A 24,242-nucleotide genomic window follows, 5' to 3' on the forward strand; every position below is an offset into this window, starting at 1 on the left:
ATTCTAGATTGACAAAAAATGCCAATGACTGAGACTTGATACAAATTCTGGTTGCCCCATGGGTCCTCAAGTTTAGCCTCTTCAAGCCAGGAGATAAAACTTCAAAGGCTGATACATTTTCTGAGAAGGTAAGGAGGATTATAGGTGCCCTTTTTCCTTATACAATCAAACATTTTCTAAATTTTCTTCAATGAGCATATTTACACTTCAATAATGACATATAACTATTTTTTAAATATAAAATTAATTCATAAGTAATAATAACCCCTCCAAAACGGGCATCATATTCTAAAAAAGAAAAAAAGATAAACACCTAAAAACTCCATTGCTATGGAAAAGGTTATTTGCATTGTGCTGAGATCACAATTTTCTCCTAAACCAACTGCCCACAGAATTAGAAAAATAACCTGCTAAAGCAACAGTTTCCTAACACAGGCAATATGAATGTGACAGAGTGATTTTTTTTTTTACACCTGAATATAAATACAACCCCTAACCTGGGCAATGGCTAAAGGCACAAAGTGAGAGTGGTTTTATTCCAGGTCTCAGTATAAATGTTAAGAAAACGCTAAAAGAAAAAACTTTATTTCCTTCAAACACTTTACAATGTAAGGTAATAAGGCAGACACACACACACACACACACACACACACAACTGACCAGTAATAAAATAAAGAAGGCATTCCTGGAGACCAAACGATTATGTTTATGTTCAAATCTAATTTTGGCCATATTTTTATTTCCCAGAATGAATTCACTTAAGACACAATGTAAGCAAAAGATTATGTTTATGTCCAAATCTAATTTTGGCCATATTTCTATTTCCCAGAACATATACACTTAAGATACAATGTAGATTCTACTCAACCAAGTTCCAGGTTGAGAGGGAGAATGCAGAAATACCTTTATAAAATAACAAAAATTTTCAATGATTTGAAAATACTTTTAAACTTACTGATTTGGCCATTTATAAAAAAAAATAGTACCTTAATATCTTTAGTCCTTATTTAACTGTGCCTCTACCTAAATTATTTGAATTAAGACCACAGTAAAATACAGAAGCCAATGGAATGCATTATTAGAGAGATTTCAAGGAGTGATGCTAAGATTCTTTTCTGTTGAGGGATGTTTCTCAAAAAAATTCGCCCCAGTTCACCTGTACAATTGTACAGCCCACCCAAAGCTTCAGCTCTCTTTTCCCCAAAATAATTATCTCTGTCCCCTCTGCCTTTCTGATGACAGCACAATAAACTGCTCTGTCTTCACATTTTGCAAAATAAAGCACAGCTCACATCACAGAAGCACTTGATTTTTAAACTCCACACAAAGCACATCTTACATACTAAATATTATATATCTCGATCATGTAACTAAGATAAAACTAAAGGCCACATTTTATTTTGTGCTGTTTAGAATAGTGTCTATACATCATAAAGAGTCAGATTTCCAGCAGTAACCTAAGAATAAACTCATGAACTTGAAAATGTTACAGTACCTGAAGACTAGGGTGGAATAAAAATAAGTGCACTAAAATTAAAACTACTAATTAAGTAATCTTGTCTATCTGACTTCCTTTGGAAATCTTCAATTCTCCTTAAATTACCTGAAAACAGCAACTAAGGCACTGCAATACTTGTGCAATGAGAGTAAATGCTTGAAGAAGACAATTTAAAAAGAGGAAAAGGAGGCACCAACAAAGACATTAATTTGGAGGACATACTTCAGAAGCTCCTGGATTACAGAATCACATTCATACAGTTAACAAGCAATCCACAGAAAGCGGGGATGAGGAGACAGTCGGTATACTTTTATTAAGCACGAAAATGAGTAAGACAATTCCCCAACTTCTGTCATTCACATGCCACTTTCAGTTTCCTATTATATCTGAGTATCCTACTATTTACTTTTATTTGTAAAAACAGCTCAAAAAATTATTACATATCACTGAGTCCTCAAAAAATAGACATCTTGTCTGTATTTTACTCTTTAATTGATCATAAGAGCTGTTTAGAGATATACCTATCATGAGTCGTCAAGAATCCAGCTAACCTTTACCTCTTATAACAGTAACATTCAAGGAATAACTATTTCTAATTCTATACACTCTATCCTGTTTCCCAAAAATTACACTGCCTAAATAAGAAAAATAAATCTAGCCTAATAAAAAGCCTAGACATGAAAACAGGTATAACTATATCCTCTTCAAGTCAGGATGCTTAGAAAACGCTCAATTAACATATTACTACTTAATTTAACCAATTTTGTATCACAAATGCACTACTCTAAGTTACTTAAAATGAAGGTTTAGTTAGATTACTATTTTAGTGTTGCCAGGCAGTTCTATAAACGACAGACTCAGCATATGAGGTTAGCATTTAATAAAAGGGTATGACAACTATTTACTATTTTATTCAAATAGAAAATTATCTTTACTATAAACATATGTAATGAGTCCCATGACACTTACGCTGCATAAGCTTTTGCTATCCTCATGAACATAACTTCATCACCTCCTTTATCTGGATGATATTTAAGTGACAGCAAACGATATTGTTTCTTAATTTCTGCTACTGTTGCCCCCTAAAAGAAAAAGATTTGTTTTAGTAAAAATAAGCACAATGCTGTAAATACAAAATCCCATTTTGAACTCAAAATATGAATACTCAGTATTTTCAGAAAGAGAAAATGAAGTTTTTATTTTGTCCCATAAATTTCATCCCATGTACTTTTTAAATAAAAATATAATTATTTGGCCCTGGCCGGGTGGCTCAGTTGATTGGAGAATCACCTCCTACACCAAAAGTTTGCGGGTTTGATTCCCAGTCAGGGCAAATACCTAGGTTGCAGGTTCGATCCCAGCTGGGGCACATACAGAAGGCACCAATTGATATTTCTTTCTCTTTCTCCCCCACCCACCCAAACCAATAAACATATCCTCAAGTGAGAATTTAAAAAAATTTTTATATATACTTATTTTGTCCAATACATTTATTTTACTGAGCGCCTATTATGTGCATGCAGTACACAAGGCACCAATGACATGAAAATGAAACCATGAAGAACACAGTGTGAATTCACAGGTCCACTTATACATGAATTTCTTTGGTACTCATGGTTTTCACAACACAGATTCAATTAACTGCAAATTGAAAACAGTATTTTTGCATCCTCAACCACAGTTTCCCAACCGATTTGAAAATACTGTTTTCCGATGCTGGGAAAGCAGGTGTCTTGTTTTCCAGCTTGTATTGTGAGAGGCAGCAAGAACATGGGTAGGTATGGCTATGGGCTCAACAAATATTTTAAATAAATATGATTAGGGGAGAAACAAGATGGCGGAGGAGTAAGTGGAAGCTACACTAACTTCCTCCTAGAACTAGTCTGGATTTACAATGTAATTTTGGAGAAATCATCTGGAATAACGAACCGAACACCAGCTGGAGAGAAGTCTTATAACCACGGAGAGACAGAAAAGGCCGCTACATCACAACGTGACCGGTAGGGAGTGCGGAGACGTGGAAGGGCTGGCTGGGCTCCCACGGGTGGCAGCTGAAGGGGCTGAGAAACAGCTCAGCAGCCGGGGATTCCCCCTGAGAAGGGCAGGGTCTAAACCCCCAGCTGGGCTTCCCAGCCTACAGCGACAGAGTGGAAAGTAAAATAGTATCAGCTGTGAAAAGCGAAAAGCCACAGGCTTTCTTGCTAGCCGGAGAGAAACAGCAGGAGAAAAAGAGCTCTTAAGTGGATCACATACGAAAATATTTTGGCCACCACTTACCCTGGGCTCAAGCAGAGGGAAGGCAGAGAGGACTGGAGACACTTGGGGAGAATTTGGCACGGTGGCTTTGAGGGGAGAACTGGAGGAGCAGCTGACTGGGTCCCAGTGCTGACTCATCCCCAGTACTGCGGGTAGACCATTCCCCTCCAAGTGGCGTCAGCCTGAGGGGAAGCAAAAGCCCTGCCTACAGGAATTAAGCTGCCACACCCACAGTTCTTAAGCCTGACAGCTAATCACAGATTGAATAGATTAACAATCAAAGAAGACAGACAACAGCAGTAGATCCCTGGAAGTCTCCAACAGGCTGCCTAGGGCCAGACTGGTACATGATCTGACGCCACCAGAGGCAGATCCAGGAAGTGCAGATCATTCCAAGAAGCACCAACAAACAATAGGAGTCAAAAAAATGGGGAGACAGAGAAACAACCTCCCATCAAAAGGAAAGGTAGAATCCACAGAAAGAGTGCTAAATGAAATAGAGGGGAGCGAACTATCAGATATGGAATTCAAAACATGGATTATGGAGAAGCTGAATGAGCTCAGCGGAAACTTCAAAGAACTCCAGAAAAACTATAAGGAACTCACAGAAAATTACGTGAGCATGAAAAAGGACATAGAAGCTATCAATAAGAGCCAGGAGGAAATGAAAAATACGATCTCTGAATTGAAGAACACAGTAGAAGGAATTAAAAGCAGGCTAGAGGAAGCAGAAGATCGGATCAGCGAGCTGGAGGACAACCTACACAAAAACTCCCAGACAATGCAACAAAATGAAAAAAGACTGAACAAGACTGAAGAGGTTCTAAGACAGCTGCAGGACAACATGAAACGTAATAATATCCGTATCATAGGAATTCCAGAAGGAGAAGAAGAAGAGCAAGGGATAGAAAACCTCTTTGAAAAACTAATGACAGAAAACTTTCCTAACATGACGAGAGAAAGAGTCACGCAAGTCCAGGAAGCACAGAGGGTCCCAATGAAGATGAACCCCAACAGGCCCACTTCAAGACACATCATAATTAAAATGCCAACATTCAAAGACAAAGAGAGAATCCTAAAAGCAGCAAGAGAGAAACAACTAATAACATACAAGGGAGCTCCAATAAGGCTATCATCAGATTTCTCAGCAGAAACACTACAAGCCAGAAGGGAATGGCAAAAAATATTCCAAGCAATGAAAAACAAAGGCCTACAACCAAGAATACTCTACCCAGCAAGGCTTTCATTCAAAATGGAAGGTGAAATAAGGAGTTTCCAAGACAAAAGAAGGCTAAAAGAATACATCTCCACCAAACCAGCATTGCAAGAGATGCTAAAGGGTCTGCTTTAAGAAGATGAAGAAACAGAGAGACAGAGAGGAACACGAGTACAAAGGGGGAAAATGACAATGAATAAGTACTGAAAGAAAGAAGGAACTTCTACCATTTGCAACAACATGATTGGAACTAGAGAGAATTATGCTTAGCGAAATAAGCCAGGCAACAAAAGAAAATTACCTTATGCTGTCACCTGTTACAGGAAACTAATGAACAACACAAACGAATGAGCAAAATTGAACCAGAGGTATGTAAACAAGGAATAAACTAACAGTAACAAAGGGGGAGATGGGAGGGAGAGAAGGGGTAAGAAGGGGAAGGGTCTAGTCAAAGAACATGTATGAATGACCCATGGACATGGACAACTGGGTGGAGACTGAATGTGGAAGAAGGGGGGGGCAGGGTGCAGGGAAGCAAGAGGGGGAAAAAAAGTGAGACAACTGTAGTGGAAAAACAAACAAACAGAAAATTTTTTAGTGGGGGGGGGAATAAAAATATAAAGAATAGAAATGCAAGTTCAGTGAATATTAGAAGGACAAGGATTTTCCTTCCGATAAGACAGTCCTACAGATTTAGAGACTTGTATGTGGGTTATGTTACATAAATTAACATGTGTTTTCTGTTTTCAAAGGGCATAAGCCTACAATCTCATTACCTGAGTGATTATCTGTATGCATAGGCCTCACTTAATCCTGTCTGCATTGCTGCCTCCTGAGACTCAATGGTTTGGCTGAACTAAGTGGCTGGGTTGGTGAAGAACGGGGTGGTCTGTGGGCTTCACTTTAAAACTGGTTTCTCTTTTCTATCCTAATGGCTTGGACAGAAAAAGCCCAGAGGCCTGAGATGGGGGAAACCTAAAATATTTCCCTCAGTCCAAAATAAGTATAATGGGCAAAAGGGTTTTGGACAGGTGAGATGTACCTGGCACACCTTCCTCCAAAGAAGCCCTTCTTTTCCCTAATGTGGGACATTGAAAAATTAATACCTGTCTTTTGTCATCTAGTGGTTACGGATTAAATGATGTCCTTTAACCCTGTTGCCCCCAGAATACAACAAGGATGCCAGCCTGTCAAACCAAGCATGCCGTTGTCCAGAGACAGCCAACCAACCTGGAGTCTGCACGATCCTTCCCCTTGTGGGAAGGCCACCCTCCCCTCCACATCCCCACTCTTATTAGGGATTTCTTGACCCACGGGTAGGTAGGACGACGACCATGTCCAGCTTGAAGCAGCTAGAGGAGCTCGAGACCTTCATCCATTGTCCTTTATAAGATTGTAAAGGGTCTTAAGTCTGAGAGGGAGGAATTGTTATTTTTTATTGTTAAAATATTTAACTAATTAATTAATTAATTTTAAAAAAAGAAGAAGAAGAATATATGAAAGGGTGAGGCGGGAGAGCTTGTATGTACGACCCATGGGCATGGACTTGGAGAGGGGATTGTTGGGGAAGGGGGGTGCTGGGCGGAGGGGAGCAAAGGGGAAAAAAAATTGGAACTATTGTAACAATATAATCAATAAAATATACTTAAAAAAAAAATTTAACTAATTAATTAATTAATTTTAAAAAAAGAAGAAGAAGAATATATGAAAGGGTGAGGCGGGAGAGCTTGTATGTACGACCCATGGGCATGGACTTGGAGAGGGGATTGTTGGGGAAGGGGGGTGCTGGGCGGAGGGGAGCAAAGGGGAAAAAAAAATTGGAACTATTGTAACAATATAATCAATAAAATATACTTAAAAAAAAAAAAAAAAAAAAAAAAAAAGAAAATACTGTTTTCCCTCCAATCCAATGATACAAAGGGCTGGAGGTACAGGGCTGGAGGCAGCTGTAAATTGGGTGAGGCAGAGCCTCAGGTAATCATCATGGTGGGGCAAACAATGTAAGCCAGTTTGATAGTCTCAGGTATTACTCCCACCTGCTGGTTCTGTGGCTCTATGGGGGGAGGGCTCAAAAAGGCACAAGGACCTCTGGCTGCCTTTCTGTCTGGGAGAGAGGCCAGACACTTCAGCTCCTCCCTGTATGCCACTGGCGCCTTTCAAGCTGCTACCACAGTGGTGCTAGAGCTCCAAGGGAGAACCTCTGAGTAAGTTCACCACAGGCCCTTTTGAAGAGGAACTGCCTGGAAGTCCAGGAGTTTTTCTCACCAACTCCAATCCCACTGGTTTTTACAGCCAGAGTTATGGGGGCTTCTCTTCCTGGTGCTGGTACCCTGAGCTGGGGGCGGTGGTGTAGAGCTAGGACCCCTCACTCCCAAGATATTCTTCCAGAATATTTTTCCACCACACGTGTGTAGGACCTGCCCATTCTGTGTCTCTGCATCTCCTACCCTTCTGGATTGATGTGGTTTCTTTAGTTCCTTAGTTATTGGATTTCCATTCAACTAGAATTCTGATGGTTCTGAGTGATCTTTGGTCTGTAGTTTAGTTGTAATTTTGATGTGGTTGTGCAAGGAGGCAAGCCGTATTTACCTATGCCTCCATCTTCTATACTCAAATTTTTGACTAGGCAGGACTGGCACCCCCAACTCCACACTGTCAAGGGTCAACTGTAATAGCATATTTAAGTAATATAAAAGCATAGAAAGAGAAGATGGCGGGCAGCCAAGCAGGTGGAAGGTGAGTCCACTTGCTCTTGTCCCCAACTCAGACACCTGGCTGATCTTCTGAAAAATAAGCTGGTAATTCAACAGAATCTTAGCTGCTATGAAGTTTGGAAGCCAAGGAATACGGAAGACACTTCACAACACGTGTGACACCTGTGGCTGCAGCTCTGCAGCTCCCTCCCCTCTTAGGGCAGAGAGCCCCCAGACCCAGGCCGGGAGTGACTTGGATACACATAGTTGGGGAGATCCAGGCTACACACACACAGCCAGCAGTACACCCACAGCTGCAGCAGCAAATGACAACAGCAGAGTGCCAGAGAAAGGCGGGGGATTCTATCTGCAACTGGCCATAGAGACAGGCTGCAGCCAGCTGTGACTGTGAGAGACTTGGCTTTTTGGAGAGGGGGTGTGAGAGGAAGCCGGATGGTGACTCCGTCCTGCAGTGGGAGTGCCCGGAGAGACTTTTTGAAAGGGGAGCTGAGGCATGCTGGGCGCAGTTTGCTGCCACTCAGTGCAGCTAGGCAGAGAAATCAGAAAGGTGCACAGAGAGATTTCTTGGCCCCAGCACAGCTCAACTAGCAGGCTGGAGGCTGTGCAGTGTGTTGAATTTGGGACTCTGTCTGCTACCAGACCAGTGAGTGGGCTGGGAACTGGACAGGTGGGAGTGGAGCACCTGCGATTATTTACAGCCAGAGCAAGCCACCTTCCCCTAGGGCGATCGGACCTCCAGGAAGAGAAGGATGCACCCAGCCCCTACCTCCTACTGAATTGCAGCAGGAGAGGCTCAAGAACCCCTGTAGGGTACATATCAGCAAGAGAAAGACAGGAAGAGAAATTCCTAAAGGGCCCATTTTGAACTCTCAGAGACAAAATACACTTCCTGAGCCAGCAAAGCAGGGAGATCAGAAATAGGTGCAGCAAGGATGCATTAGGGCCCTGCCCAACCTCAGCTAGCACACAGAGCTGCCCTGGGCACCAAGCAGGAAAGAGCTGACCCTCTTACATAGATTGGACCCTCCCTTGAAACAGACAGCTAATTTAGCAGAAGCTATACATTATTGGAAATAAGCTGGGACAGACCAAGATGGGTGGTATAGAGGCAGGGGGAACATGCCCACACTTTTCCAGAAGACTGAACAGTGCCTCCCAGGAGAGACAAAGGGGCCCCACCCTCCTGATCACAATAGAAGCTCCCTCTAGAGGCAGGTGAAGGTGATACAGGAGGTGCTGCCAGAAGTTGGACTTCCCACCCCAACACCTTGAGCTGATAAAAAAAGAGGTGAATCCAGAAAGAGAAGACAGAAGGCAAACACCACACTGCTGAGACAAATTAATTCTACCTCATTCCTCTTCAGAATTTGTGTTATTTTTTCTTTGCATAGCCTTTTAAGACTTCTTCTTTTGCATCAATTGTATTCCAACTAATTCACTATTCTGCCTTTTATTTCTTATTATTTCATTTAGTTTTATAGATTTTTATTTACAATTTCACATTTTACTCTTCCCTTGACTTACTCCATTTTGACTTCTTCCTGCCCCTTCTCATTTTCATTGTAAATCTTATTTCCCCCATGCTACACCTTGTTCCTGTTCCTTACTCTTACTATTTCTCCTCCCTCTGTCCTCTCACAATCGTCTTCTTTCCTTTAGTCAGCCCTCATTCTTTTTACCCTTCTTATAATATTCTTATTTTCTTTCCACTTTATAAATGGTGGCTTGTTTGGCATGGATATTACAGTTATTGCTGTTCTTCTTCAACTGTATTCATATCTGCTCACTATTTTTTTATATCAAACCTCATAGGTTATTCTCCCTCTAATTTACTCCATTTTGCCTTCCTCCTGCCCATGCTTATTTTTAGTTTGGAATTATATTTTTTCCCTTTCTTAGCCTGAATTCTATTCCTTACTTTCACTATTTCTCCTCCCATTATCCTCTCAGAATCACCTTTCCTTACTACAGACATCTCATATTCTTTTCTCTTTCGTATATATTCTTATTCTCTTTCCACCTTTATTAACCTTTGCTCAGCTGTTGTTGTAATTGACCCTATTATGGTTTTTCTGCAATTTTTTTTCCCTTTGACTCACTACTTTTAAATTTTTATTTCAGACCTCATATTATACTTTTCCCTTTTCTTACTCCATTTTGCCATCACCCTTCCCTGTTTTACTTTCATTTTAAATTTTATTTTGTCCCTTTCTTGGCCTTGTTTCTATTCCTTACTTTTATTATTTCTTCTCTCTTCTCACTCAAAATCATTTTCCTCTCCTTTAGTCATTTCATACTCCCTTTTTTCTATCTTATAATATTCTTAATCTCTCTCCAACTTTATTAATCTTTGCTCAGTTGCCATTGACATTGCTGATGTGGTAGGGGGATATTTTTGCTGGTGTGGGTTTGGTTACCTGGGTAATACTGCTTCGTTAAGCAGCACCTGTACAACAGCATAGAAGATGTGGTGGGAGTTGTAACTCCCAGACAGACAGTCAGAGCAGAGTACCCCACAATGAATGAGCCATCAATAACCAAAGCTCAGGTGCAACAAGAGAGCCCACATAAACTGAATAAAGGGCAAGCCTGGAACATACAGATCAGAGATCAAAGAGACTGCACCACAGAATCTCACAGAAATTCTGCCACAGAGTTCCACCCGATGAAGATGGGCAGGCAAAGCAGAGCAACGTGAGATGCAGAAACAAGCAAAAAGGGTCCCCTATAATGAGGAGACAAAGAAATAACCCCCAATCAAGAGGAAAGCAGGAATCCCCAGAAAAAGAACTAAATGAAATTGAGGCACTCTATGAGACAAAGAATTCAAAATAATGGTTATAAGGATGCTCAAGGAACTCAGTGATAATTACAAGGAGCTTCATGGGAGCTACAAGGAACTTAGTGGGAACTACAGCAGCCTGAAAAAGGACATAGAAACCATGAATAAGAATCAGAAAGAAATGAAGAACACAATATCTGAAATGAAAATATATACTAGAAGGAATTAAAAGCAGGCTAGATAAAGCAGAGGACCAAAGCAAGCTGGAAGACAAGGTAGAAAGAAAAACCCAGTCAGAGCAACAAAACAAAAAAAGATTCAAAAAGAATGAGGATAGTTTAAAGGGAGCTTTGGGACAACATGAAACACAACATTTGCATCATAGGAATATCAAAAGGAGAAGAAAAGACGCAAGGGATAGAAAACCTGTTTGAAAAAATAATGACAGAAAACTTCCCTAACTTGGTGAGGGAAGAAGTCACGCAAGTTCAGGAAGCCCAGAAGGTCCCAATTAAGATGAACCCAAAGAGGTCTACTTCTAAACACAGTATAATTAAAATGGCAAATTTTAAAGACAAAGAGAGAATTTTAAAGGTAGCCAGGGATAAACAGCTAGTTAAATACAAGAGAGCTCCGATAAGGCTATCAGCTGATTTCACAACAGAAACACCACAAGCCAGAAGGGAATGGCAAGAAATACTCCAAGTAATGAAAAGCGAAAATCTACAACCAAGACTACTCTATCTAGCAAGGCTCTCATTTAAAATGGAAGGCAAAATAAAGAGCTTCCCAGACAAAAGAAGGCTAAAAGAGTGCACTTCCACCAAGCCAGCACTGCAAGAGGTGCTTAAAGGGACTGCTATAAAAAGGAGGAGAGAGAGAGAGAGACACACACACACACACACAGAACCACAGGTACAGTAAAAATGGCAACGAATAAGTACCTATCGATAATAACAAACATAAATGGATTAAATGCTCCAATCAAAAGACATAGGGTAGGGTAGCTGAATGGATAAGAAAGCATGACCTGCATATATGCTCTCTACAAGAGACCCACCTCAGAACAAGATTTACACAGGTTGAAAGTGAAGGGATAGAAAAAATATTCCAAGCAAACAGACATGAAAAGAAAGGTGGGGTAGCAATACTTATATCAGACAAAATAGACTTCAAAACAAAAGCCATAAAAAGGTACAAAGAAGGTCACTACATAATACTTAAGTAATCCAACAGGATGATATAACCCTTGTAAACCTATATGCACCCAACATAGGAGCACCGGTACATATAAAGAAAATCCTGGAGGTCTTCAAGAAAGATATTGACAACAACAGTCATCATAAGGGATTTTAATACTCCACTGTGAACAATGGATAGATGTTCCAAACAAAGAATCAACAAGGATATTGTGGCACTGAATGACACTCTAGATCAAATGGACTTAATGGATATATATAGAACTTTTCACCCCCCCAAAAACAAAATACACATTTTTTGCAAATGCACATGGAACATTTTCAAAGACAGACCACATGATAGGGCACAAAACAAGCCTCAAAATTTTAAGAAAACTAAAATTATATCAAGCATGTGCTCTGATCACAATGGATTGAAACTAGAAACCAATCTCAAGGAAAACACTAAAAAATACTCAAATATATGGAAACTCAATAACATGCTATTAAATAATGACTAGGTCAACGAGACCAAGGAGAAATCACAAAGTATCTGGAAACAAATGAAAATGAATGCACAACAACCCAAAACCTATGGGACACAGATGAATATAAAAAGACCCCGAATAGCCTCAGCAATCTTGAGAAAGAAGAACAAAGTAGGAGGGATCACAATACCTCATATCAAACTGTACTACAAGGCCAATGTAATCAAAATAGCTTGGTACTGGCATAAGAACAGACACATAGATCAATGGAACAGAATAGAGAGCCTAGAAATAAACCCATGTCTCTGTGATTAATTTATATTTGACAAAGGGGGCAGGAGCATACAATGGAGTAAAAATAGCTTCTTCAATAAATGGTGTTGGCAGAACTGGACTGGTACATGCACAAAAGTGAAACTAGACCACCAATTTACACCATACACCAGAATAAACTCAAAATGGAAAAAAGACTTAAATATAAGTTGTGACACCATAAATGTCCTAGAGGAAAACATAGGAAGGAAAACTTCAGATATCCTACATAGCAATATATTTTCCAACATATCTCCTAGGGCAAGGTAAATAAAGGAAAAAAACAAACAAACAGGACTACATCAAACTAAAAAGCTTCTGCATGACTAAAGAAACCATCATCAAAATAAAAAGGGAATTGACCGTATGGGAGAACACATTTGCCAATGATACATGAGACAAGGGTTTGATCTCCAAAATATACAAGGAACTCATTAAACTCAACATCAGGAAGACAATCCAATTAAAAAATAGGCAAAGGACATGAATAGTCATTTCTCCAAGGAGAACACATAGATGGCCCATAGGAATATGAAAAAGATGCTCAACATCACTAGTCATTAGAGAGATGCAAATTAAAACCACAATGAGATACCACCTCACAACAGTCAGAATGGCCATCATTAACAAATCAACAAGCAACAAGTGCCAGTGAGGATGTGGAGAAAAGGGAACCCTGGTGCACTGTTGGTGGGAATGCAGACTGGTGCAGCCACTGTGGAAAACAGTATGGAATTTCCTCAAAAACTAAAAATGGAACTGCCTTTTGATCCAGCGATTCTGCTGCTGGAAATATACCCTAAGAATCCTAAATCACCAATTCAAAAGAACCTATGCACCCCTATGTTCATAGAAGCACTATATACAATAGCCAAGTGCTGGAAACAGTTTAAGTGCCCATCAGTGAATGAGTGGATCAAAAACTGTGGTATATTTACACAAGGGAATACTATGCAGCAGAAAGAAAGAACTATCTTTTGCAACAGCATGGATGGAACTGGAGAATATTATGTAAGTGAAATAAGCCAGCTGGTTTAAAATAAATACCATATGATCTCACCTGTAAGAGGAATCTAATGAACAAAACAAACTAACGAACAAAATAGCACCACAGGAATGAAAACATGGAACAGACTGACAGTGACCAGAGGGGAGATGGAAGGGGATAATGGTGGAAAGAAGGGGAAAGGACTAGTCAAATAACATGTAGGAATGACCAAAGACATGGACAACAGTGTGGAAACTGCCTGAAGGAGAGAAGGAGGGGGATGGGTAGAAATGCCAAAAGGGGAAAAATCATGACAACTGTAGTAGAATAACAGTAAAATTAAAAATGATAAAGAAATTTAAAAATAAAAATGCAAAATATAAATGAATAAAAGGACAGTGATATTTAAATATCAAAGAATTATCACAGTAAATTAAGTCTGGTTGAAAAAGGACTCCAATCAAAGGTTAATTTCCTTTCTAAGAAATAATCTGAAGAATATCTGGTTTCATTGGCTTGTCAATATTTTAATATTAAGTAAACACTTAATAAGCTTATCTTAGTTGTTTTCTAATTAGGCTCACTTTCTAACAATAAGCTTTTAATATTGACTTTTCATAGCATCAAATTGCCTCCAAACCTTTTAATCTTAAAAATCTCTCAATGACCATGATCATCACAATAAGATAAATGATAGGTATACTTTTCTTCTACAAAGCAGAAAATAAACACGCTACTTACTTTGTGTTATATGAATCTCTGGATCCAGCTATCTACTGATCAGTGACTAGAAGTAAAAGAAGTAGTTTGGGGGGAAAATGGAAAGAGCACTAGATTTAGCTTGACTAGGACCCCAGACAAGATACAAATTTTCCAGGCCTCATTTTCACCATCAGAAAAAAATCCTAGCCCTGCAGAGTGTGGCTCAGTTAGCTGGCCATCATCCCTCAAAACGAAAGATTGCAGGTCAATTCTCAGTCACACTAGGACACATACCTAGTTTGCGGGTTCAGTCCCTGATCAGGGAACATGTGAGAGGTAACCAATCGATGTTTCTCTCTCACGCCTATGTTTCTCTCCCTCTCTTTTATCCTCCCTTCCCCTCTCTCTAAAAATAAATAAACAAATAAATAAAATGATACAACAAAAATTAAAAAATAAATGAAGGCTAGATGGCCTTTAGCATTCACTTCAGTTCTAACTTTGCACAGATACACCTAACAGACTAATTTTCTGTTGGGACCTATCAATGACGTTCAATCAAGAGATCACCCAAAGGGGTACAACCAAGGTTAACCTGAATTTCTATGACAATGAAACCAGTTCTTTGTAAGATATGAAGAGTTAACACTCTACCTTAGTGTCAACTAAACAGGGACCTAAGATTTTAATCATCCAACTAACATATATAAACTTCCTGGTTTTAACTTTGCAATAAACCCACCTTACACACGTCCTTTAAAAATATACTCACTAACCTCTCATCTGATCTTCAGTATTCTGACATTTTAGCAATTACAAATCAATCCTTAATAGGATGGCAATCAACATCTGTAGCTTGAAAAACATGTACATTAGAATAATAAGTAATAGATTAGATATGTATCCTATTTTAGTTAAAAAACTTAACTGACCAAAGTCTTATTTTTTAGGCACAGCTCAATTTCTTTTAGGATGTGGCTTACAGTACTTTCACAGGATCATTAACTAATGTGCATTATATAAAAACACTACTTACAGGATCCAAATTTAATACTTCATAAGGATTGTATTCTTGATATTCTCGGTCTGTTTTGGAAACTTTGTATGCAAGGAATAAGAACAATGCCCATCCTGCAAGCAGAACTATTTTCCTGTTTAGAAAAAAGATAAGTAAAGTATAAATAAATACATCTATATGGTTTTCCTTTAAGAGACATTATGGCAAGATCAAAGCATAAAACAATCTAAAGTAGTCTCATATCGCTATGCTTTTCACTCAAATTCTAAACTCCTGTTATAGTAAGAAAACAGTGTCTTTCTCACCTTTGAATTCTCCAGAATCTTGAACAGGCCTGGCACTTAAAATCCTCTCAGTTACTACTTGCAGAATTTTAAATATTGAAGTAAACTCAGCTTATTAACTTATTGGACCATTACATTTGATCAAAATACATTAATAGCAAGTATTCAGTAAACTACTTAATGTAAAAAAAAGAATTGTTCTTGACCTTGCAGTAACACTTTTAGAAAGATAAACTACAAAAAGAATGGGTCAATTGTGCAAAGATGAATAAATAGCCATGTTTATAATAGTAAATCTTTGGACACAACCTAAATGTCCATTTATAGGGACCTAATTAAATTAGCCAAGATAGCGCCACACAATGGAACATTTTTTAGCCAATGAAGATATAGAAAGATATACATAATAGGTTAAAAAATGATATAAAAGAACATTTAATTTGGGGGAAAACTAATTTCTTCTCTCCAATATGTTCTGTTTAGTGAAAATATTTAAGAGACTGATATCAATGTTGGAGAGATTAAAGGAGGAACTCTCATACACTTTACACCCTAAGGAATATCTGACCATAACGTATCAAAAGACCTAAAGTAGTGCATACCCTTTTAACTATCCATATACTTTACTTCAAGAAACTTAGAAGGAAATTAACTAGAATTAACTATATACAGTATTCCCTAACTTATCACGGGTATAATGTTCTAGATCGCCCCACAATAGGTGAAAATCTGCGGAGGAACCTTACATTTTAGTATTTATATATATTTTAAGACTTTATAAACCCCGCACACTTATAAACCATTCCCAGTCCCTTATTATCCTTTCCAACTCCCTTATTAACCTTTTCCACACTTTTATGAACACTACGTATGTTCTTAAATATATTCTACTCTTAAACCTACATAACTTTAACAACATACATATACAGTGCCGCAAAATCCCACGATATGGCGAAAAATCCACCATAAATAAATATAATATTTTTAAAAATCCCACGATACAGTGAGGCCGCAATAAGTGAACTGCGATATAGAGGGACCACTGTATATTGGCACCTAGTATAATACCTGACATATACTGTAAATAGTAGGTGTACAATAACTACTTATTGAATAATAAAAATAACTTACAGTAACTTTTAACTCAAACCCAAAGTTTGCAAAGACCCCCAATATGCTAAAGAATACATGAAAATATACTTTATTCCCACACAAATTAACTCACTCCACATTTTCTTTTGCCAACTTCCCCAACAGGCTAACAAAGCTCAGGAAACAAAGATAAAGGTGAAATTGAAAACCACTAAAGCAAGATTTAAAAGCAAACAAATGTAAAAAGAAAAAGGAACCAAAAGCCTAAGGATATGCTATACCCCTTGTTAGATGCTTTACTTGTAACATTTCACTCTCTGAGCCAAAGAATAAAGGAAGGAGAGCAGAGACTCAAGACAGAATCGCCAGGCTGATGAAAAAAGTACCACCACCAATAAAATGATGCTCTAATTTCCCAAGGGCCAAAGCTAAGGTGAAAAGATAGTACACTGCATCATGCTCTGTGACCAATTTTTAAAAACCCTGTAGAGGTCGCCCGTATATAAGACATATTCATTACTAGTATGTGCTGAAATGTGAAAAAAAAAAAAGTAAAAATACTGCAAACACACAGCTAGTCATGACCTTGAACGTATGCACCCGATATATGTAACAATATTTAAAAAGCATTTTTGGTTCTGCTAAAAAGATAAGCATTTTCACTACATATAGCTTCAGTAATTAATTGACTTGTGAAGTCTTGATTTTTTTTTTTACTAAGCATACTTTAAAAATTATTTTAGAAGCAACTTCCAGTATTACACAATGACTGCTGAATTTTGAAAGTATGCTTCAGAGTTAAGTAGCAAAAGAGGTTTTGATGGTTTCTGACCTTATCTAAATTGTTACCAGTCAGTACCTACGTAATTCTTCCTTACTTAAACATCCTTTAATCTGTATCTCCAGTTAAGTAAACCAGTTTATTAATCACTGAAGAGAACTTCAGAGTTGGAGTGTTTCCTTGAAAAGTGAGGTCCAAATACCCACTGTATTCATCAAAGCCCAGAAAAGAAGAGATTGGGAGGCCAAAAATATTTGCCTTGTTGCGTCCTAAAGGTTTAATTTACAATAAGAAGCAATACCAAAGAATAAACGGTGAACATAAAATTTCTCTTGTAAACACTAATAGTCACTTTTAGTTTCACATCATTGAAGAACTCAACACCAAAACCAAGATTTCCCTCCCTCTACAAAGGAACTAAACCAGGCAAAGTCAAGCCTTAAAAAGAAAAACCAAGCCCCCTCAAGTTCCTAATTTTCTCTGTTAGGTCCTTCCCTCCTATCCACTAGATAGATAAATGTAGTCAATTCACAAGATACAGTCCTCCAAAAATGGCAACTCTTTCACCTCTCAGTTTCATCTATTACCTCTAAATTGATGATTTAGGGTGAAGATCTAAAGCCCACACTCTAAACCAGCAAACCCCACAACCTCACAAAATCTAACAGGCCTGCTCTAATGAAACATGCTAATGGCCTGTTTAAGCAGACAGGCCTGCTGAAACAAAGGGTGCTAGTTCCCCAATTCAGCACTTCTGGTTGCACAACCTTGATCGAGTTACCTCATTATTTTAGTCTCAGTTTCCTCATCTGAGAAAAAGGAAAATCACCTACCCTGAAGTTAATTTAAAACTAATGAGATAACATATAAAGCCCTAGCACAAAACCTGGTATACAGTGTGTGCTCAAAAACTTTATCGCCATGAAATGAAAACTTAATCATGTCACCTCGCTGCTTTTGCTAATCTTTTAAAGACTCCCTTATAAAGACAAAACTCATATCCTGACCCAAGATGCCCAGGGTCTTCCCTCTAGATCTGACTTCTCTTTCTCTCCTTCTCCCATGTCAGAAGCACACTCTCTCTCTCCTCTGAATTTATAAACCATTCTGCTCAGACAGCTCTCAAATTTAGTATTCACATCTTACCCTTACTAAGGCCACAATTTTTTTACAGATACATGTTTTATTCATTATTATACCCCTATTTTAAATGACATCTAGCAAAAAAGTAAACACTAAATTTTTTTTTACTGAAACCAATTACTTACTTTACTGTAGGAATAATATTTGGCTGGGGTTTTAATAACCGTAATCGATACCACATACATCTTCCATATACGTTTCTGATATTCTTTAATCGAATTTGCTCTGTCAAAAAGAAAAGGGTAGTAAGTTAAATCATTCTTCACAGTGAAAGCAAAACCAGACTTAATATCATACTAATCTTCATTACCATGCTAATATTTTATTAGAACATGAAAGTACTGCCTACTTAAATATTAAGAAAAATTCACAAGATAGGTTAAATTTTCTGCCACCTAGAACAAATAATCTATCTGGCAAATTTTATTTAACTACCAGGGAACCATTTTTCAAGTGAGACTTCAATAACTGCTAATTAAAAAATGTAAAAACTAGCCCTGGCTGCTGTGGCTCAGTGGATTGAGCATCGGCCTGCGAACCAAGTGTCGCTGGTTCAATTCCCAGTCAGGACACATTACTAGGTTGGACATCAGGTCCCCAGTTGGGGGCATGAGTGAGATCCAACCGCACAGTGATGTTTCTCTCCCTCTCTTTCTCCTTTCCCCTCTCTTTAAAAACAGATAAATAAAATAAAAATAAAGTAACCTTGTTAAAAAATAAATTTTTTTTAAAAATGTAAAAACTGACTAAACCCAAAATATTTAGTCACACAATCAGTAATTTCTGAGACATTCTCTCCTCCTCTCCCTTCTATTAAAGAAGGAATAAAAAGTAAAACAGTTGAAACATGTGGTTTATTAAGGAAGCTAAGCAGAAATTATATTCTTCAAACATGAAAGTTATATTAAATTGGAAAAAATCACCTAAACCCATAAGTGAAAATAGATTCATAAAAGAGTTATGACAAAAGGTATTACTTTAATCCCCAGGGAGAACCTGCAATCCAACTGAAAAGAAATTAAACCAAAGCCAAAATATCATGCAGAGTTTTACTACAAAAAAAACTACAATCACTTGGTTTGACTAATGCTCCCAATTTAAAAAAAAAAAAAAAAAAGGTTTAAGTTTTAAAATAAAATACCCTTTCACAAAGATGGAATGCAGAAACCAAAAAACGATGACGCTCCTGCCCCTGACAAAGCCAAAGTCAAAACAAAGGCTCAGAAGGCCAAGAAGGAAAGTGTCCACAGCAACAAGCAAAAAAAGATGATCCACACTTTATTCACCTTCTGGCCCAAGACACTCCAAAGGCAGCCCAAGACACTCCAAATGCAGCCCAAATAGCCTCAAAAGAGCAACAAGCTTGACCACTATGTCATTATCAGATTCCCCCTTAGTACTGAAGTCAGCCATGAAGATAGAAAACAAAAGCACAATTGCGTTCATTATAAATATCAAGGCCTAAAAGCTCCAGATCAAGCAGGCTGTGAAGAAGTTCTACAACAATGACATGGCCAAGGTTACATGCTGCTCAGGCCTGATGCAGAGAAGAAATAATATGTTCAGCTGGCTCCTGACTATAACTAATGTTTTGGATGTTACCAACAAAACTGTGATCATCTAAACTGAGTCCAGCTGGCTAATACTAAATATAAATTTTTTTCATGGTTTTAAAAAACTACCAAACCACAGTCCTTAAATGAGATGTCAGATAAGTAAAAGAACTTTACATGTAATAGAATGCTCCAAAAGCCCCATGTAAGAAGTCCAACTATCCTGTTACCACCATGCTTTGAGGAGAGCATCCACATGAGAGAGTATATAGCAGGAGGTACAGACCAGTTGTGGCGCAGAAGGATTCATGTAGTGGAAGCGATAGTGGCAGAAAGGGTAATATGTAGGGGGAATGATCAAATAAGTAACTATAGGGGTGGGTAAAAGTAGGTTTACAGTTGTAAGTATCTGAAACATTCATTCTTGTATTATTATTATTATTATTAATTATTGTATTATTTATCATTAACCTACTTTTGCCCATCCCTGTATATTAAGGATAGCTGGAATCAATTTTTCACTGTCAGAGAAGGGATATATATAAAATAGAAAACAAGAATGAACCCTGTGGTATTAAATTGGAATAGAAAGTATCAGTATGAACTAATATCTTTTAATATAGATGTAGCTCTATACACACACACACACATATTCCCTAGTTCTACCTAATAAGTGAGCCTAGAACAGTGACATCTCAATAGTAGTGAGCACACCTAGCACCCAGGTCTTGACTTCTAAATACCATTCTCCACTAAGAAGTACTAGGATCAAAGTATCTTCCCACAAAAACATTTTCAAAAGAGAAAAGAATGATTTTACAGTTGGGAAGTAGGGTAGGCAGAATTCCTACCCCCCCCCCCACTCCTCTCCAAAATATCTTCATCCTAATACCCAGAACCAGTGAATATATTAATTTACATGGCAAATGGGACTCTACAGATGTGACTACATTGAAGATATTGAGATGAAGAGATTATCCTAGATTATCTGGGTCCTTATAATAAGGAGGCAGGAGGATCAAAGGTGATGTGACAATGGGAGCAGAGACTGCAGAGACTGTAGAAATGTCCTTTGAAGATGAAGAGAGAAGCCACAAGCCAAGGAATACAGGCTGTCTCTAGAAGATGGAGAGGCAAGGAAACATATTCTACTCTAGAGCCTCCAGAACCAGCCCTTCCACAACTGTAACTAGTCCAGAGTAACGTACTTTGGACTCCAACATCCAGAACTATTAGAAAATAAATTTGTGTTGTATTAAGCCACTAAGATTGTGGTATTTCGTTACAGCAGCAACAGGAAACTAAAACTAATACAGAAAACCTGGCAGTCACCCCTTTAATCAGTGAACATTACCAGCAATGTGACAAACTCAATCATACAATCTGACAGAAAGCAATGAGAAGAATTCAGGATCAATTTTGTGAAATTCCTGCCTGAATGTAATCATAAAATACACATACACACACCCCCCAAATTCAAGTTCATTATACAAAATAATTGGCCAGTAACCTTTAAAGTCAAGAAAAAAAATTGAAGGACATTTCCAGACTTAAGGAGACTAAAGAAACACATCAACTAAATGTGATGTGTGATTATGTATTGGATCAATAAAGGACATCATTGAGACAAGTGACAAAACTTGAATGGGATCTGAGAATGAAATGGTAGTAATGTTAATTTTCTGATTTTCATGATTAAATTATGAACACTTTTGAAAATACCACTGGTGATTTTTTAATCTGTATTTCATTAAATTAAGCCCTCACCGTCTCCCATTTTTAGGTACAAAACCAAGGAAACAGTTGATACGGTTGTAAGACCAAAGCTGAAGTCTATTAGCCAGACAGCTTGATCTATTCAAAGAAATTATATTCTCCCCATGTCTCTGGCCAAGAGCAAGTACATGTGGTTTTCAGCCCCCATAATCTTGTACAATGTGTACATTGTACCTCACTCTTCCAATCTAAAAAATAAATCTTAATCTTTTAGAAGATTTAAGTCAGTCAGTAAGTACTACAGGGTATGGTTTATACCGTAGCATAATGGCATTTAAATTTCCACCACAACTAAATATTCATAGTACACAGTCAAAATCTCTACATGAATGACCTCTGTCATAGTATCACAAGTCCCTCCAGATAATAAAAAAGAAGTTCATTTATAAACTTCTAGTTTACAGAATTATTAGTTTCACGGCCAGTAAAAATTATGTTAGTAATATCATTAACATATGATAGTTTCCTAAGAAATTATCCACATTTATAGAAAAGGGAAATTACAAGATCGTAAAATAATTCTGCAGTTTAAAAAACAACATAGTATGATTTTTCTCAGCAGATGAACATAAAGTTTATGTGTCTGTGGGAGTAGTCCAAGTTTGGGGGGAGGTTATTATGGTTGTGCTTCATAAGCTGCACAGTGCCTTTGCTGAAACAGTCACATCCATCTGTCCATGCCAGGATAATCTGCCAGTCTGAGCACAACTGAATGAACTCATAGCACCACATTCCTAGAACCCAGAGTTAAAAGAATATCAGCCAGGTCTGAAGTCCTCAAACCTGTGTGCCTGCTTACCACAAAAATAAAAATTTCTTTTAATCATGCACCTTCTTGTAAATTTCAATTTGGCATCTAAAATTTTTCATCATAAGCACTGGCCAGTGTGGCTCAGTGGGTTGGATTGTCATCCCATACACCAAAAGGTTGGGGGTTCAATTCCCAGTCAGGGCACATAACCTAGGTTGAGGGTTAAACCCAGTTGGGGCACAAATGGAAGGCAAGCAATCTGTCTGTCTGTCTCTATCTCTCTCTGTCTCTCTCTCTCATCAATAAACATTTAAAAAATAAACAAAAATAAATAAAATTTTTCATCATAAGTTTGAAGAGTTGCAAAAGATGCTATTTCTGACATAAAGTTGACATTTTAAAGCAAAATAGTTCCATGGCTTTTAAATGCACCAATGAAATCTTAAAACCATACCTACCATCATTCATTTACAAAAATTCATGACCAAGCCCTTCGTTCTACTTTCCCCACATAATTTTATCTTTATGCATTTTTACCCTGGTAAGACATTTGTTATAATACTGACACATACTTCCTAAAATTAAGTTTTTAAATCACTATTACATTTTCCAACTTTATGTTTTAAAATTTTTCAAGCCTTCAGCACAGTTGAAAGAAAATTAAAATGAACAATACCTTTCGTGCAAATTCACCAATTATTAACATTTTGCAACCATGGCTTTATATCTAGCTCCCTCTTTCCCTCCCATTTTTTTTCTCAATTATTTTAGAGCAAGTTGCAGACATCAAGACCTTTCACCTCTAAATGCTTTGGTACATATCCCCAAAGATTTGTTACATTTCATAAGTTTATCACACGTAAGTTTAACATCTATAAGATGTTATGTGTTAAAATTTTTGATGCTACATTTTTTTATCTTATCAAGGCAACAGAAATATTACAAATTGATAAATTACTAAAATAAGAGTAAAATACGTTACGCTTTCACATATAAGCAACTTGTAAATATCCTATATGTTCAAAAAGTTAAAACTTGAAATAATGTAACTTCTTTTTAAAATAAAAAGTACACTTTTGCCTATGTGGTAAAATATAAAGATAAAATAGCTTTATCTTCTACTTTATCTTGCCAAAATTTGAAATTGCAGAGTACCTTGAATCATTCAATCTACAAAAAATAAATGCTGTGTAACATAATTGGAAAAGGCAGTCTTCACTGTTAAACCAATTAAGCAAATGAAACTTGGTCAGAAAACTCTGATTTCATTTTTTAGTTCAGATAAATGTATCTAAAAATTTTGATATTTTGAGGATTACAAAAATCACTTAGAAATAAATTTTAGGACATGCTTTTTCATGTAGATTATTAAAATTATAGACAATTTATTTAAAAGAAAAAGATGTACACACTTCTCTTTCCAAAACTCAGACTCATAAAACTATTCCTAAATCCTAAAGGATCCAAGAAAATGGTGCCAAGAACCAAAAGGTTATATTCAATATTCGAAATGTCTAAAAACCATTATACATCAGTTTTTTCTACCTATCCAAAGTCTATCTGCAGCTGGTTGAGAACATATCTCATCATGATAATACTGGCTCACTCACTGTTGGGACAATCAAGCTGGGGAGAGGTGGGGGTGGGGGGCTTGATTATTTTATAAGACCAAAAAAGCCAAGAAACAACAACAAAGACGACCTGGATAAG

At 37.6% G+C, this 24,242-nt stretch overlaps 1 protein-coding gene across 1 annotated transcript in view; it reads right to left on the reverse strand.

The window, feature by feature from the left end:
* The window catches only part of SEC63 (SEC63 protein translocation regulator), a 75,771-nt gene that overhangs the window by 39,739 nt on the left and 11,790 nt on the right, over positions 1-24,242 (reverse strand). The window contains exons 2-4 of the mRNA XM_090279728.1: positions 18,578-18,677; positions 15,171-15,285; positions 2,468-2,580 (exon numbers count right to left, since the gene is read on the reverse strand). Coding sequence (XP_090135854.1) covers positions 2,468-2,580; positions 15,171-15,285; positions 18,578-18,677 — 328 coding nt within the window. The remainder of the gene's footprint in view (positions 1-2,467; positions 2,581-15,170; positions 15,286-18,577; positions 18,678-24,242) is intronic.

This window comes from Furipterus horrens, unplaced genomic scaffold (genome assembly GCF_987537825.1).
Source record: "Furipterus horrens unplaced genomic scaffold, mFurHor1.1.pri manual_scaffold_6, whole genome shotgun sequence".
NCBI classification, from domain to species: Eukaryota; Metazoa; Chordata; class Mammalia; order Chiroptera; family Furipteridae; genus Furipterus; species Furipterus horrens.